We start from the raw sequence: 15,776 nt of genomic DNA, 5'->3' as shown, positions 1-15,776 counted from the left end.
CAAAATTTCAATAGATAGATACAAAAATATGTCAACTTAGTTATTTTTAAAAATATACGAAGTCTTTTTATACCGTCACGGGTGCGACAAAAACTGAAAGTGCATTGTACATACAGTAGGCTGTATCTCAGTAAAAAATGATCGTATCATGACAAAGCAAAGCATGTGAAACCTACATTATTCTAGTTTTAGAGTCTTATGACTAATGTGTAGTTTCGTAAAGCCCTTTTAAATATTTATCAGGCTTTTTCATCCTAAAATGACGTTTGTCCCATACAAAAAACGTCATTTAAAATTTTTACTTGCGATATAGGTACTATAGGGCAAGTTTAGGATTCGTAAAAAAAATCGAACTCGAGATAACAATTTTACATGACATTACGTTGATGGAGAATGCCAAAAAAGTGGGTCCGGCAATTCTGTCTGTCTGTCTGTCTGTAAGAACCTCGAGCTACAGCCTAAACTACTGAAGCGATTTTCTTGGTAGTTAACAGTTTTGGGTGATTCCCTAGAGGAGAAATTGAAATTTTTTTTTTAGGACCAAAACTAACAGTACCTGTCATATAAGATATAACGGAAACAGAAAAGTTGATTTATTTCAAAAACGGCTCTAACGATTTTGATTAAAATTTTTCTGCTAACTGTTACAGATAAGAACCTCCTTTGATAATAAAAAAATATTTTTTTGTACCGTTATTAACGGTACCTGCCATAGAACGGTTTTTTGGATTTATGAATTTCTCATAAACGACAAAACAGATTTCAACCAAATTTTTAATACAGAAACGTTTAAACAATCATTATTTAAAAAAATTTTAAATTTTTCAAAAAACACATTTTTGGATTTTTAAAAAATATTTCATAATTTTTTTTTTTGAAAAATCAATTTTTTGGAAATGAGTTTGTGAAAAATTTTGAAATTTTGTTTTTATATGTAAATTAATTATTTATTTAAAATTGCATATCAACTTTTTTTTTGGAAAATGTTAGAAAAATTTTATATATAAAAAATTATTTTTTTAAAAAACGGCTCTAACGATTTTCGAAATTTTTTTTCTAAAAATTCCTTTTTATACTAGAAATAAAATGGCATACTTAGTTTTTTGTAAAAGATCATTTAAAACGATATTTAATTATTTATAAAAACAGATTTTATTTTTTTTGCACCACTAACGAAATTCCGTGAAAATATCAAATTTTAAATTTTCCCTTATTTTGTTCAATGAAAAACTTTAACATTAGAGTAACTTTTACCATAAGAGCAAGTACGTGCGACCCCAGTCGTGCAATTTATTTCTGATAAAACGATTAATATTTCTGCAGCTCTAAATGACTTATTTCTAATCACTTTTTTATGAGCAAAATCAAATTTTTTTGAGTTTATTTGAACATGTTATTAAAAAACATTGTTTAAATTTTAGATACCTAAACCAAAGAAAAATCAAAAACAATAACTTTTTGTCACGGGTTGAGCACGAGCAAATTCAATATTTGATTGAAATTGAAATTATTTCTAAAGAGGTAAAAAGAGTGAAAATGGTAAGTGGGAATAAAAATTGTAAGTTTTTTTGATCTTTCCAAAATTGTTTTTAAAGTTTGATCCTTATCCAATTGATGTTATAACTTATCAATTGAAATAAATAAAATAAAAAAAAACGAAATGACAAAAAATTTGATTATTTCCCCAAATGATAACACTATGTTACACTCAAAATCACTCACGTTTTGTAGAGCTAATTGCATTGATTACGAAATGTTGTTTAAAAAAAACTCCGCAACACTCCCAGCATATGGAGTTTGGGGCAAAAAACGGTTTTTCGAACCTTCACCCATTAAAAAAATCTAGCTTCGTCGATTTTAGATTTCTTTACAGTTTTAAGTAGAAGGCATTTTGACCTTTTTAACAATACATAAAACATGTAGGTCGGTTAAACCACCTAGAATTTATAAGCTGACAAAGTTCAAAAATTTCGTTTCGCTTCAGCTGCGTACTAGGCTTAATCACCGAAAAAAAATGTTATTTTGGCACGTAGTACCTACGATAACTTTGGGCGCCAGGATTTGATAACGGTTTTTTTGTAGAAGAGTTCAATACAATCATTTTTCACAATGATAGCCCTACTAACAATTTTGCTTCTATAATGCTTTACAGAAGGAACAGTTGCATCTGTAAAGCTTTATAGAACCAAAATTGTTTGTCGGGAGGCTGGGTCTATCTCCCCTTTAGGCTGGAGGGGCAATTTTCGAAAAAGAAAATATTAAATAATCATTTTTATCAAAAAAACAAAACCGACTTCTATTGACCGAAAGTTGGATTTATCGTTTTCTCACGGATTCTATCATCCCAGTCAAAAAACATATCGCCAAGCTGAAACTCAAAAATTATTATGAGAGCGAAAAAATCTGTAAAAATACAATCTAGATAGAGATGATTAAATATTAGTTATTTTGAAAATATTTAATAAAAATTTAATTGCACTTTTTGCAAAAATTTTTACTTTTTTATATTTTCTTTAAATAAACTAACTAGTTCAGTATAGTATGATTTGAACTAAAATGATCGATCACTCAAGTGAACTAAACTGCCCAACTCTACTTGAAATCTGAGTTGTTGTTAATTCAAAGGCTTCCGAAACATTTTCAAGCTGACCCAAATTTACATATTTGCTTTATTGGTGTATATTCTCAAATTTTATAAAACAATGTACATTTTTTGGATTGAAAAATCACTTTTTTGACAAGATCGTCAAAGGTATTAACTACTTATCGTTATAGTTTTGTATGTTATGGTATGAACCTACTAAATGAATTTCTGCAAGTGAGAAGTATAGTATAACTGGAATTGCTTTTAAAAGTATATTTTGTACTGATAAACCTTTTTTTTGTTAAAAGAACACTGTTTTATATACGCTGAAAAACTTTTTACCTATAAGGAGATGAATGTTTGCTTTTTGCGGCTGTCTTAAGGGTCTATTTTTATAGTGTCTCCTTAATAGAACTTCAATAAATAAATTTAACACAACTAACACTGTAATTTTGTATTCAAGAGTTTTCATCTCGAAACATGCATTTGAAAAATGGTATCCCAATTCTGTTGAAAATTGGTATGCTTTATTATCCAAGGAATTTCTTTAGATATAAAACTCATTTAAAAATGTATGTCATTCTGCAATATATAAAAACAAACTTATATCAAATTTCTTAACAAAACACGCAATCTTAAACCTTATTTTTAAACACTGCAATTATCAAATTATGACTAACCAAAAACGCAAAAAAAAAAGCAAACAATTGACATACATTCTATACAATCTTTATTCATGGCATGAAGTTTTTGTTTCACGCAAACTTGAAACTTGAATAATTCAATTATTGTAACAGACTTATGGTAATATAAAGAAAAAATAACGATCCTCTAATGGAGCATCTTCTTTTCAAAAATGCCACACAAATTAAACTACAAAAAATATTTACTACACACAACATTTGTGCACCACTCCCATCCAAAATGCCACACCAGGTTCATTTGTACTAAAAAAAAAAGCAAGAAAAACCGACGACACACACATTGCACGGTTACACAATATCCACTCGCTGGATGCTGGTGAAACACCATCAAATCAATTATTCCAACCACTTTAGGGGACACACCGTACTGAAAAACGTAAACATTTTAGCCTAACCTACCTACTCCTTAATTCTCGACAATTCGATTGACTTAAACTACATGGTAAAGCCTTTAGGCTAAAATCATTGAAAAAAAAAAACGAAACCCAACACAAGTAGATTCTGCAATAAGGTGACAGAGAGAGAACTTGCAGTCTTTACATTCAAGTCGATGATGCTTCTGGTTTTCAAATAAAAAAAACTAGGCATCGGAAGCGTCTTCTCTCGTCAAGCTATCAAGTAGGTCAATCTACGTACAAACATAAGGCCAGAGCTCCAATGACTATATACCTCCAAATGACATACGATCACTTTATGAGTTAAGAAAAAAAACGAAACCGAAAGTAAGAACCAGGCAAACGACTTTATAGCCATTTCACATCTCAAAAACCACCGAGACCAAAAGTACCTACTCTTCCATCTTCCAGATGACGTATAGAGCGGTGCGGTGGAGCATCTTGAGCGGGACGAAAAGACCCGCTCCGGCGAATCTGCGAAATGGATTCCTCTCAACTATCTCACTCATGCTATTTTGTTTTCAAAATAAGATTACCCTACAATTCATTACGCAATCTCTGTTGGTTGCCATACCGGCTTACAACTTTTGGAGAGGATGTTAAGAGGAGAGCTCCATCTCCATCACCCTGATGTTGAATTAAACATTGCTTCGCCATATCGTTTCTATTTCTATAGTTGGAGTGGGGCACGGGTACACAGAGAGCTATAGCTAGTCACTCTCCCGCCTGGCATCGTAATTTCAAACGGCAATAACAATTTAAGCCAAGTCAAGGAAGGCACAACTCCAGCAACGGTAGAGGAGGTACCTCTAGCGACATGGCAGATTGTGGATTCTGCGAGGTGAAAATACTGAGGAAACCGCAAGCGGTTGTTCAACTCGTGTGGAATAGTTGGGTTTTGGGTTCGGTTTGGTGGGTTTTCTTCTTCTTGTGTGTTGCATTGGCCTGGTCTTGTTGTCAGTCGCTTGTGGGATTGGAATAATGAGGGGCTTTTTGTTATGCGAGATTGAACTCCAACTGTGAGTGCTTGCTTGCTTGCGGTGGTGGTACTTGATACTTACAAGATGACCACGACAAGATTATTTTGCGGTAAGAGTCACGATAGTGTATTATGTAGGTATATAGGTCAGTATTTATGGTGAGTTCCGTCGTAAGAGTGAGTTATGCTTGCAAAGTGAAGCCATCGATGCTGTGCAGACAGGGCGACTTTTTAAAGAGCATCTTCTCATATTTTTTGTTTCTTTTTTTTTTCTTAATCAGATGTGCTAGTTTGAGACCTTATCGGATAGATTCTTCGCAGAAAAACTATAAATAACGTAATCATGGATAGAGTGTGATGTGGAGGAGTATTATAGGTATTAGCAAATGTTTTTTTTTTTTATGTTTGTAAAAAAAGTCCGATGAGGTTCGTGTTAGAGGCAAGAATTCGAGGTCTTACTTAATGGGATTTGACATAACAAGGATGAAGAAATCAATACTAAAATATAGTGGCAGATTTTATATTGTGTGTATTTGCACAGAAAAGGGAATTAGAAATTGGAATAAGAAGTGTAAACTGTGGCTTCTTTCTTGCATTTATTTCCTTTTTTAATTCTTGGATTAAATTTTTTTCTAAGATGCGTAGAAGCAAATATACAAAAACTAAAAATACAAGTGACAAAAAAAATCTTATAAATCAGTGAGTTCAAAAGGTGCAAGAACTAAACCAACTTATTTCTTCGCGGTGGAGTTCCCCACATGGGGAATTTCCTATTGCCCCAAGTGGGGCATTCCAAATGCCCCATGTGGTCCCAAAACAGCCAATGATTCGTGTAAAACGTCTAAGAACTTAGTGATAAGCGTTCAATTTGTCATCAAAACCAAATAGAAAATGAATCATTGGCTTTTTGGGACCAATTACCTACAGATTTTACTGTCTGTTCCAAAAAAAATATTCTTTCACCTAAATTATTTTTTTAAAACTCTTTATCCTTGCTTTCTATCCCTCTTCTTATAGACACTTTAGATTCTTATTCCTTATCTCAAAAGTAATATTATTGCTGAATTTCAATAGGGTACCACTAGTATTACTCTAGTATAGGTACCGATATTTTCTCTACACCTAAAAAAACACCCTTTCACATGAAAATAAATTGCACGACTGGGGTCGCACGACTGGGGTCGCACGTACTTGCTCTTATGGTAAAAGTTACTCTAATGTTAAAGCTTTTCATTGAACAAAATAAGGGAAAATTTAAAATTTGATATTTGCACGGAATTTCATAAGTGGTGCAAAAAAAAATAAATAATTAAATACCGCTTTAAATGATCTCTTACAAAAAACTAAGTGTGCCATTTAATTACTTGTATAAAAAGATATTTTTAGAAAAAAAATTTCGAAAATCGTTGGAGCCGTTTTTTAAAAAAATAATTTCTTATATATAAAAATTTTTTTACATCCGTTTTTTGGAAATATTTTTTAAAAATCCAAAAATGCGTTTTTTGAAAATTTTCTAAAATTTTAATATTACCTTTACTTAAACACTTTTGTATAAAAATTTTCATTTAAATCGGATTAATGTTGTACGAGATATTCAGAAACGAAAAAACCGTTCTATATTTTTTTTATTTCAAAAGTTAGCTCTTATGTGTAGTACTACACAAAAATTTCAATCAAAATCGTTAGAGCCGTTTTTTGAAAAATATTAACTTTTCTTTTTCCGTTATATGGCAGGTACCGTTAGTTTTGGTCATAAAAAAAAATTTTTTTCAATTTCCGCTCTAGGGAATCACCAAAATCTGCTAACTACCAAGTTTGAAGAAAATCACTTCACTCGTTTAGGCTGCAGCTCCAGATAGAGACAGACACACAGACAGACAGAATTGCCGGACCCACTTTTTTGGAATTCTCCATCATCGTAATGTCATGTAAAATTGTTATCTCGAGTTCGATTTTTCTTACGAATCCTTAACTTGCCCTAGTAAAAATGTACAGATTTATTTTATTCGTAATTCCTATGGGAAAGACAACATTTTTAATAAATTTCGTAAGGGTAACTTTTATACCATTGATTTTATCGGACTTATCGCTTATTTTCCTTATTTCACAAAAAAAAAATCACCCTTTCACCTCAATGTTTGTATAGACTGCTTAGATTCTTGCTTTCTGTTATAAATGAAACATATGTTTCATTTATAACGATAATTTATCGTTGGTGTAACATTTTTGTCCCAGTTTTTGTGGTATTAATTCCGGATTTTATCATTTCTTTAAAAAAAAACACCCTTTCACTCAAGATAATTTTGTAGACTTTTTAGGTTCTTAACTCTTATAAGAAACGAAGCTAATTCACCAAATTTAAAAAATTAATAAAATTTATGTCAGCTCTGTTACGATACATTTCTCACACATAACTCAACCCATCAAACAAGCACCCTTTCACGAAAAATATTTTTAGAAATTTTGTGAATTCTTTGTCCCTGCTTTATCTAAAACCTTTATCCCGAATTTCATCAATGTATCTTACCTATTTTTCACATGGGTTTCGATAATATTTACCTGTTGAAGTAAAAAATCAAGCACCCTTGTTTTTAAATGGCAATAACTTTTCTTAGAGCAATCGTATTGACTTTATTTTCATGCCATAAGATTCAGCATCAAAAAATACCTTAAAAACATGTGTCATTATGATGATATTATACAAACAATTTTGTCACTATATTTTTGACCTACACCCCCTCCCTCTTGTCTGCGAAAAAAAACCCTTATACACAACTTTTTTATATACAGCCCTATTCTGCTAATCGATTCACGTAAATCGAAATATTTCATGGCTTTACTATGTACGTCAAACTGGCTTTGAAAAGCATCTAACTTTTGAAATCAAAGCGTTATGTCCGTCTGTTTTAGCAATTCTAAAGAAAAAAAATTGCTTAAATTTAATTTTATACCCCATTTAAAGTCTTCTTATTTTAGACTTTCACGTGAACCGAATAGCAGAATAGGGCCGATAGACTTTTTTATCCTTTGTTCTTATACCAAAAGCAAACTTTTGTTTTTAATGCATATTTTACCTGTACTAACCCACTTTTTTTCACAAATGAATTTTTTCATAATAATGGGTCTCTTAAATATATCTATTTTAATACAAAAATAGATTTATACAGTTAGCTACACTCAAAACTAGATGGCACTCAAAAAAGTGTTGTTTTAAAAAACCCTGCATCTTAAATCTTTCGTACCTCAAAACGGATTTTTATGGTTTACGCCACTATTGTTCTCATAGCCCCATTTATGCTTCTGATAGTCTAACTGGCGATTGAAAAATCAAGACTTACTCAAACTGTACGTTTAATTGGAACATATCGTCATCCTAGAATTGAGTTGCCGTATATGCCGTTGAAAACCTAACTATATACAGCAACGGCAACCGTTAATTAATTCAAAAAGTAACGTTTACATATTCACGCCATCTATTGTCCAACATTTTCAACTCATTACTTCATCTTATCAGCTGTTTCAAATACCTACCACAATCCACATGATGACGTAACAAATCTATTTGACTTGACGTTTATTTTATTTCAGTTCTTGTTGAAATACATTCGGGACGAAAAATTTCACGACCACCTCGACTGTGGCCCACTATTTGTTTTGATTTATGTAATATGTCTTCAGAGATAAGTTGACAATAAATTTTTGTTTTTTAATTTTTTTTAGTTAAAAATAACGAATTTTTAACGAAAATATCAAATAAAATTATTCACCACTGTGTGTTCTTGTAGTTTTAAACTAAAATATGTTTAGTGTAAGACTATGTAATCGTTCGATAGTAATTATCGATAAAATCTTCCTAAATTCTTTGGGAGGTCGATTATATTCCTCCTCATCGTCGTCTGTCATAACCCCTTTGTCAGCTTTGAAATCACGAATCGAAAAAGGTGACCTCCTGGCAGATGAACATCAAACTAAAGCTGCCGAAGCACTCGAAAAACTCTACCACCAAGTGCAAACTTATAAGCCAACTCCCCCCAGTCGAGGTAGTAGATTTCGTGATTTCTTTTCAACGGCCAAGTCCAAGGCCGTTGCTAAAAATACACCCAATGGCTTGTATATTTACGGAAGCGTTGGTGGCGGAAAGACCACATTGATGGATATGTTCTTTGATTGTTGTAATACTGTGAGTTTGTTAGAAGAGAATTCCCCAATTTGATTTTTTTGTTTTTTTACTGACGTTGGCAAGTTTTTCTTTTGTTTACTTTTCTATTCTATTGCAGGTGGAGAAAAAGAAACGTGTCCATTTCAATTCATTTATGAATAATGTTCATTCTAGAATTCATGAGGTCAAAGAGAAACTGAATATCGATCGAGCTTTTAATACAAGGAAGCCAACTTCTTTCGATCCGACAAGACCGGTAGCCGATATGATAGCTGCCGAGTCTTGGTTGATTTGTTTCGATGAGTTTCAAGTCACTGATATCGCTGATGCTATGATTTTGAAGCGATTATTTACCCATTTGTTTGAGGATGGAGTCATTGTGGTGGCGACGAGTAATCGTCAGCCTGATGATTTGTACAAAAATGGTCTTCAGAGAAGCAACTTTGTACCTTTCATTGGGCTGCTAAAGGAAAAGTGTGATGTAATTCGACTGGACAGTGGAATTGATTATAGGAGAATGAGTCAAAAGAGTGATGGTCACTATTATGTGTAAGTTGATTGGCACAACAGTTTTAAAACTTTTTTGAATATTCCAGAAATATTTATATCAAATTTTATGGATTTGGGTTCAGTAAGCTCAAAAATCATAATATTGCTTTCTTTCTAGCAGCTTTAATTTTTGAAATATTTTAGTATTCACATTTGAGGGAATTGTTCATACTAATTTTTAAGTTTTTCTTATATTGAGCGTTTATTTAAATTTTCTAGAAAAATTTATATTAAACTTATAGCGTGTTTTCACTAGAGCACAAATGAGATTAATTACGAAAATTATCTTATTTCGAATGTCAAGTTCTATAGAAAAAAAAGTTGAATTTGAAATCTAAACTGACCTCATTTGCGAAATTATCTCATTCAGGCTCTAGTGAAAACAGGCTATTAGGGCGATTTTATTCACTAAAAGTTGAACTTTACTTGAGGATTTTTAGTTTTAATTTGTTTTTAATCACTGAAAGTTTACGTTTTCAACTGTTAATTTTCAAATCTAGAGTTTATCAACTTTAGATTTTCTCAACTGCCGAAAATATGTAAATGTCATATTTTATTTTTTATATTCATTCAAAATCACGAGTGTTAACATTTTAGAAAATATGGAAGATAATAATAGCTGCGTTCCTTTGGGAACATTTATAAGCTGCTTTGAACTACTTTTTCACTAGAGCAAAAGTAGTTCAAAGTAGATTTAAGTACTAAGAAGTAGATAAATGTTCCCAAAGCAACACAGCTAATATTGTCATAATAAATTACTTCTTTTGGAAAATTGGCCATGATTGTTAAAATAGTTTAAATGATGACACGCAAGATTTTTTGTGTCATGAAAGATTGAAAACAATATTGCCTCGTGCTTTCTTTTGGTTCCTGTCTTTCGAGAATCATATATTTTATTTTCATTGCAAATAGGGACTGATAAAAGAAAATATTGTTTTCAAACGGCCGTAATGCAACCGTTAAAAATATTTCACCCTCTGAAATCATTAATAAAAAAAAAAAAGAAATTCTGAAACTTTATTAACGACAAAACATTCAAAATTACATTTGAAATTGAAGGCTTTCATTAAACGTAACAAATTTCCCAAAGATATTTATGAAACAGCAATTTGACCAACTTTTGAATTAAAAATAGGAAAAGTAATGAATAAAACAAATTTCCAACTTGCGTTTCGAATGTAGTTTTGAAGTCAACTCAAATGTTACCCAGCTTTATAGTTTTCTTCAAGCTAAGCAATAGTGAATAAAATGGCCCTTTATGTATTTGGGTTCAGAATTTAGTAAGCATTAAAATCACATTCATTTATTTCTAAAAGCTCTATTTTTTTTTTTTATTTTTTAGTTTTCCACATTTTGAGGTTAATTTCGTACGAGTTTTAAAGCTATGCTTATTTTAACATTTTCCAGAACATTTTGTATCGAACCTTATGCATTTTGGGTTCACTAAGCCTAAAAATCACATTGGTTCGTTAATAGGAGTTCTTATTTTTTTAGGTATTTTAATTTTTCATATTTTTGGGGGTGATGCCATACAATTTTTTTGGTTTTTCTTATTACTAAAGTTTTTTAAATTTTGCTGAAAAATTTATTTTGGATGTATTTCGGTTCAGTAAATAAAATAAAAATACAAAAAAAAATGTACATGAAAAAAAATTTAACAAAAAAAATTGTATGAATTTATATGCCTTTTCATGTACATTATGAATAATTTAAAAACTAAAACTGCTAGAAAAAAAAACTAATGTTAAAATCAGCACCCTGTATTTAGCAAAATATGATAAACAACGGTCTGGAAAATTGTTGCGTGTTTGGCAGTGTTTTTTAAAAATTCTTTAATTTTAGAAAATCCGCGGGAGATGCTAATGCTGAAGTTGATACTGTATTCAAGATCCTTTGCAGTCAGGAGAATGACATCATTCGTCCACGTACCATTACACATTTTGGTAGAAATTTGACTTTTGCTAAAACTTGTGGACAAGTTTTAGATAGTACTTTTGAAGAACTATGTGATAGGGTAAGGAATCTCACCTTCTCACTATTTCCTAGATAAATCTTACTAAATATTTCTTACTTAGCCCCTAGCTGGTAGTGATTACCTGCAGATTTCCCAATTTTTTCACACAGTTCTGATAAGAGATGTGCCGCAGCTACATTTGCTCTTGAAGTCACAGACAAGACGTTTTATAACACTTATCGATACGCTCTATGACAATCGAGTTCGTGTTGTTATCTCGGCTGATGTCCCATTGGATAACCTTTTTAACCTAGAACACAATCCAAATACAGAGGTGCTAGATGAACATCGTGTTTTGATGGATGATTTAAAAATTGAACATGGTTCAGTAAGCAAAAATTTTTGTATTATGTAGTTTCCACGGAAAAGGTCATGATTTACTTTTTTTTTTCTTTTTTAGAATGATTCAAAAACGAGTGTATTTACGGGTGAAGAGGAAATATTTGCATTCGATCGAACAATATCAAGATTATTCGAAATGCAAACCAAAGACTATTGGGCACAATGGGAGAAGCATCGATAGACGATATCAACAACTTGCCGGATATGTACTTATTTAGTATTGGCAACTACGAAAGCCAAAATGTTGTCATCATCATGTTTTTTGCTGTGATTAGTTAATGAATTACCTCTATCAATTTGTATTACAAAAACACAGATTTTATCAAACACTTTATAAAATACACAATAAAGATGTATTTTTATTTATTTCATATTCTAAAAACTATGCACAATGATCTGATCATCTTTAAGTTATTGACAATATTATATATTTTTTGTTTATATAGTTTATTTGGTTTTTATTTTTTGTAATCTTTTATTTATGGTTAAAATTTTTGTTTGCATATAAAGTCTATAAATTTTCAAATAAACTACCATAGCAATATAATTGGATTTTGATTTGATCAATTAAACTACTGAACAGTGATTTTGTTGCATAAAGTTCGATAACTGCACGAAATCATGTACTGAATTAGATTCTTCTGTTTTAGTCTCAGAAAACTGAGGAGTCTAAACTGCAAAATATTTCTGTAAGGTCATGTAAACAATCTAATCAATGAACAAATTCCAAATGCTTTTGATGCCACGATCAACATAATCAATTTTATTACGCAAGGTCTTTGTCAAAACAAAGCAAAACCTGAAGTTAAATTTTTATTTTAACTACAACAAAAATGTCATTGAAATAAAGGTAAATGACCCAAATACCAATTATATTAAATAAGCTTTAAATAAACACTTGAAACATAGCTTCATTTCTTTTGTTTATCATTTTTACAAAACAAGTTTCTGGATCTGTGTGGATTGATAAATTGTTCTTATTCATTAGCTTGTCTTACATTAATTTATTTTAAGAACTACGTTTTGGAAAGCATACCAATTTTTTTTTTTTTGCTTTTGAGCACCATTGAGATGCATGAACCAGTCGTGCATTTATTTTTAGGAGTATTCATAAGATGTTTTGAAGAAAAAAAAAATAACCGTTCTCGAAAATTTTTATTTAAAAAAAATTATTAAAAAATCTTTCAGGAATCGTAGAAAATTTCCGATACGAATGGAATATGGTGATGAGGCCGAATATTTAACGTTTTTAATGGTAAATAAACAAATAAATAATTAAGTATGTAATTAATTTAAATCGGTCAGTATCGTTCTTAAAGTATAAAGTATGTATAATATTGTCTGAATTTTCTTTTATTTTGCCAATAAGTACCTATCAAATTATTCTACAATGATGGAAGAGCTATCCGATTTTCAATTCATAAATTAACACTTGTTAATACATATATACTGTATCTATTTTTATTAAAATCAATCAAGTAGCTTTTGTTATAATGTAGTAGAACAATGAATATGAGAATTACATTAAATTGTTAGCTTGTTAAATAAAGACTTGTTTTCATGATCTTTAACAAGCTAACAATTTAATCTAATTTTCATATTCATATTGTTCTACTACATTATAACAAAAGCTACTTGATTGATTTCAATATAAATAGATACAGTATTTATTATATTAACAAGTGTTTTTCTATATTGCTAACAACTTTTCATTTATGAACAAGAAAAATTTAATTTATAAGGAACTTACTTAAAATGATGCTTTAAATTAAAGCCCGGTGCAAGTAGCTGCCTCAAAATAAGCAAACTAAAAAGTTTAAAGCCGAGTTTTCGCGAGATTGGCTATTGCTACGATATATTTTTTTCTTCATCATATGCGAGGCGTTCAGAATAATAATTGGGTCAAGTCCACTTCTCTATAGGTTGGATGTTTTAAGTTCTTTAAAATTAAGGGTTTCGTTTTATATCATTGTATAAAAGAAAGAAACTCTGAATTTAGAGCTACATATATGTTTGAAACATTTATTTGAAAAGTTCCTTTAGTTCCTGAGAAAAAGCTTCTCAAAGTTCAAAATAATGCACAAATTTTTATAAAAACAAAGAGTATTGCATTTTTCTATTTAGATAATATTAACAAATTAAAATAATAAAGACATAAAAAGTACAAAAAGTAGAAAATTTGAACACATTGTATTTTAAAAGCAAATTTCAGTATGCTGCAACTGGTACATTAGACAATTCAATTCCAGTTAATCCCTTTCGGACAACCTTCTCTATATCATCAAGCAGACCTGATGCTCCAAAACGGAACAACTCTGGTTGCAACCATTTCATTCCGAGTGTTTCCTTAACCAAGGTCATCCATGTAATTGCTTCACGAACTGTACGAACTCCTCCGGCAGGCTTCAAACCAACAATTTGTCCTGTTTTTCTTTGAAACTCTTGAATGGCATTTATCATCACCAATCCAACTGGTATAGTAGCATTAACTGCTTCCTTTCCAGTTGAAGTTTTGATAAAATCAGCTCCAGCCATCATTGCTACCATAGAGGCTTTGTAAACCTTGAATGAAATCAATAAGAGATTTTGTATAGTAGAAATGTTAAAATTAAGATTACATTCTCCATAGTTCCGAGTTCACCAATAGCCAGAATAGTCTTCAATCGAGCTTTATCCCCACATGCTGTTCGCATTGCACAAATCTCTTCGTAGACACCTTGCCATTCTTGACAAAGAGCAAGTTGTCGATTAATGACAATATCGATTTCTGCAGCACCAGATTTTATGGCGAAGTCAATCTCTTTCAGACGACTTTCAAGAGAATATTGACCAGTTGGAAAACCAGTGGCAACAGCGGCAATTGGAATTTTCGACTCTTTCTTAAGTTGAGTAAAGGTTTCATATGCATCAGCTACTCGAGATGGATAAACACAAACAGCTCCAGTATGGAGATTATTTGTTAGAGCTGGTTCTAGTTTGTCCAATATATGAAGTGGTAATGGATATGCTGATCTAACACAAAGGCGTGACACATTTGATTTAGTGTCGTCACCAGAAAGGGTCGTAAGGTCAGTTAGGGTAAGAGCTTTAATTGCCCAAATAACTTCGTTTAATCTACTCACTTGACCACGACTAGAAATTTCTTTGGCAATAGTTTCCAATTGGCGAAGATTTATGGAAACATCAAGAAGATTACTGTCTGTTAATTTAACCAAATGTTAAATTCTAAATTAAAATACATATATTAGATTTTGTATAGCTTACCAAAAGGAAGAATTTCGTTCACTTTCATTTTTAATAAATAATTCGTTTGTGTTAAAAAATTAATGAATTAATTGGGTAGTGTGTATTGATAACAAAAATTAGGAACATAACAACAAGAACGAAAAAAGTGATAACGAAATTGAATGACAGTTCTTAACCACTATAAAACTAGATCATGGAATTACAGTGGTAATTGAAAAAGTTTGTACCATGTGGTTTTTCAAATATTTTGAATAATGGCGTTTTTAATTGGCAATCCGGAATTGTTCTTCGATTCGGAATCCCAATTGAACAGTTTTTTTTTTTTATTCCGAAGAATCTGAAGTTTAGTGTAAATGTATTGGTTGAGTTGGAAATGTGTCATATATATGTGTATTCGCGCCAAATTTTATTTGTTTTTGTTTTTTGGTCAATTGTGGCATCAGACATTTAAATCTATGAATGTGTGAGTGATTCTGATTCTGTTTTTAAAACCAGAAGAGAAATTTTCTTTTTTTTCAGAATCAGAACTGTCAGTATTGCCCAATTGAACGCATTCAGATTGCTTTTTTTTTGCTTCCAGATTGCCAATTGAAAACGCCATAAGATTCAAAAAAAGGTCATTCGGAAATTTCGAAAAAATTTGGTATAATGTATTTTTGAATACATAATTGCAAAAAAGAATAAAATTGACTGGGTCACACGTACTTTATTTTTATGCTAAAAGGTGTTTAAAATATTGAAGCTTTTTAAGTAAAATTTCATTAAAAAAAAAATTTGTTTTATTGTATAAAAAACATAAAAATA

The 15,776-nt window shown here is 30.9% G+C and overlaps 2 protein-coding genes across 2 annotated transcripts; one reads left to right on the top strand and one right to left on the bottom strand.

Annotated features, from left to right (window-relative positions):
* Positions 1-8,240: 8,240 nt before the first annotated feature.
* Positions 8,241-12,245, top strand: LOC129906346 (putative ATPase N2B). The gene is made up of 5 exons (XM_055982079.1): positions 8,241-8,842; positions 8,940-9,370; positions 11,213-11,384; positions 11,446-11,712; positions 11,785-12,245. Exons 1-5 carry the CDS (start codon positions 8,462-8,464, stop codon positions 11,905-11,907), a joined length of 1,374 nt encoding a protein of 457 aa, XP_055838054.1. The 5' UTR covers positions 8,241-8,461; the 3' UTR covers positions 11,908-12,245.
* A 1,566-nt stretch (positions 12,246-13,811) lies between these two features.
* Positions 13,812-15,123, bottom strand: LOC129921408 (deoxyribose-phosphate aldolase). Its single transcript, XM_056003216.1, has 3 exons — positions 14,991-15,123; positions 14,345-14,925; positions 13,812-14,288 (listed from the first exon to the last, which is right to left on the bottom strand). The coding sequence occupies exons 1-3, from the start codon at positions 15,016-15,018 to the stop codon at positions 13,935-13,937; spliced, it is 963 nt and encodes a 320-aa protein (XP_055859191.1). The 5' UTR covers positions 15,019-15,123; the 3' UTR covers positions 13,812-13,934.
* Between the last annotated feature and the right edge of the window lie 653 nt (positions 15,124-15,776).

The sequence above is a fragment of the Episyrphus balteatus genome, chromosome 1 (assembly GCF_945859705.1).
Source record: "Episyrphus balteatus chromosome 1, idEpiBalt1.1, whole genome shotgun sequence".
NCBI classification, from domain to species: domain Eukaryota; kingdom Metazoa; phylum Arthropoda; class Insecta; order Diptera; family Syrphidae; genus Episyrphus; species Episyrphus balteatus.
Note: the sequence above shows the minus strand (reverse complement) of the source record. Positions and strands in the feature narration are given on the sequence as shown.

Bases quoted from the DNA above. Each gene is read 5' to 3' on its own strand.
- LOC129906346 (XM_055982079.1), top strand. From the start codon at position 8,462: ATGTTTAGTGTAAGACTATGTAATCGTTCGATAGTAATTATCGATAAA. The intron at 11,385-11,445 runs GTAAGGAATCTC...TTTCTTACTTAG, and splicing joins TTGAAGAACTATGTGATAGG to CCCCTAGCTGGTAGTGATTA. The intron at 11,713-11,784 runs GTAAGCAAAAAT...TTTCTTTTTTAG, and splicing joins TAAAAATTGAACATGGTTCA to AATGATTCAAAAACGAGTGT.
- LOC129921408 (XM_056003216.1), bottom strand. From the start codon at position 15,018: ATGAAAGTGAACGAAATTCTTCCTTTTG. The intron at 14,926-14,990 runs GTAAGCTATACA...TTAAATTAACAG, and splicing joins GAACGAAATTCTTCCTTTTG to ACAGTAATCTTCTTGATGTT. The intron at 14,289-14,344 runs GTAATCTTAATT...ATTTCATTCAAG, and splicing joins AACTCGGAACTATGGAGAAT to GTTTACAAAGCCTCTATGGT.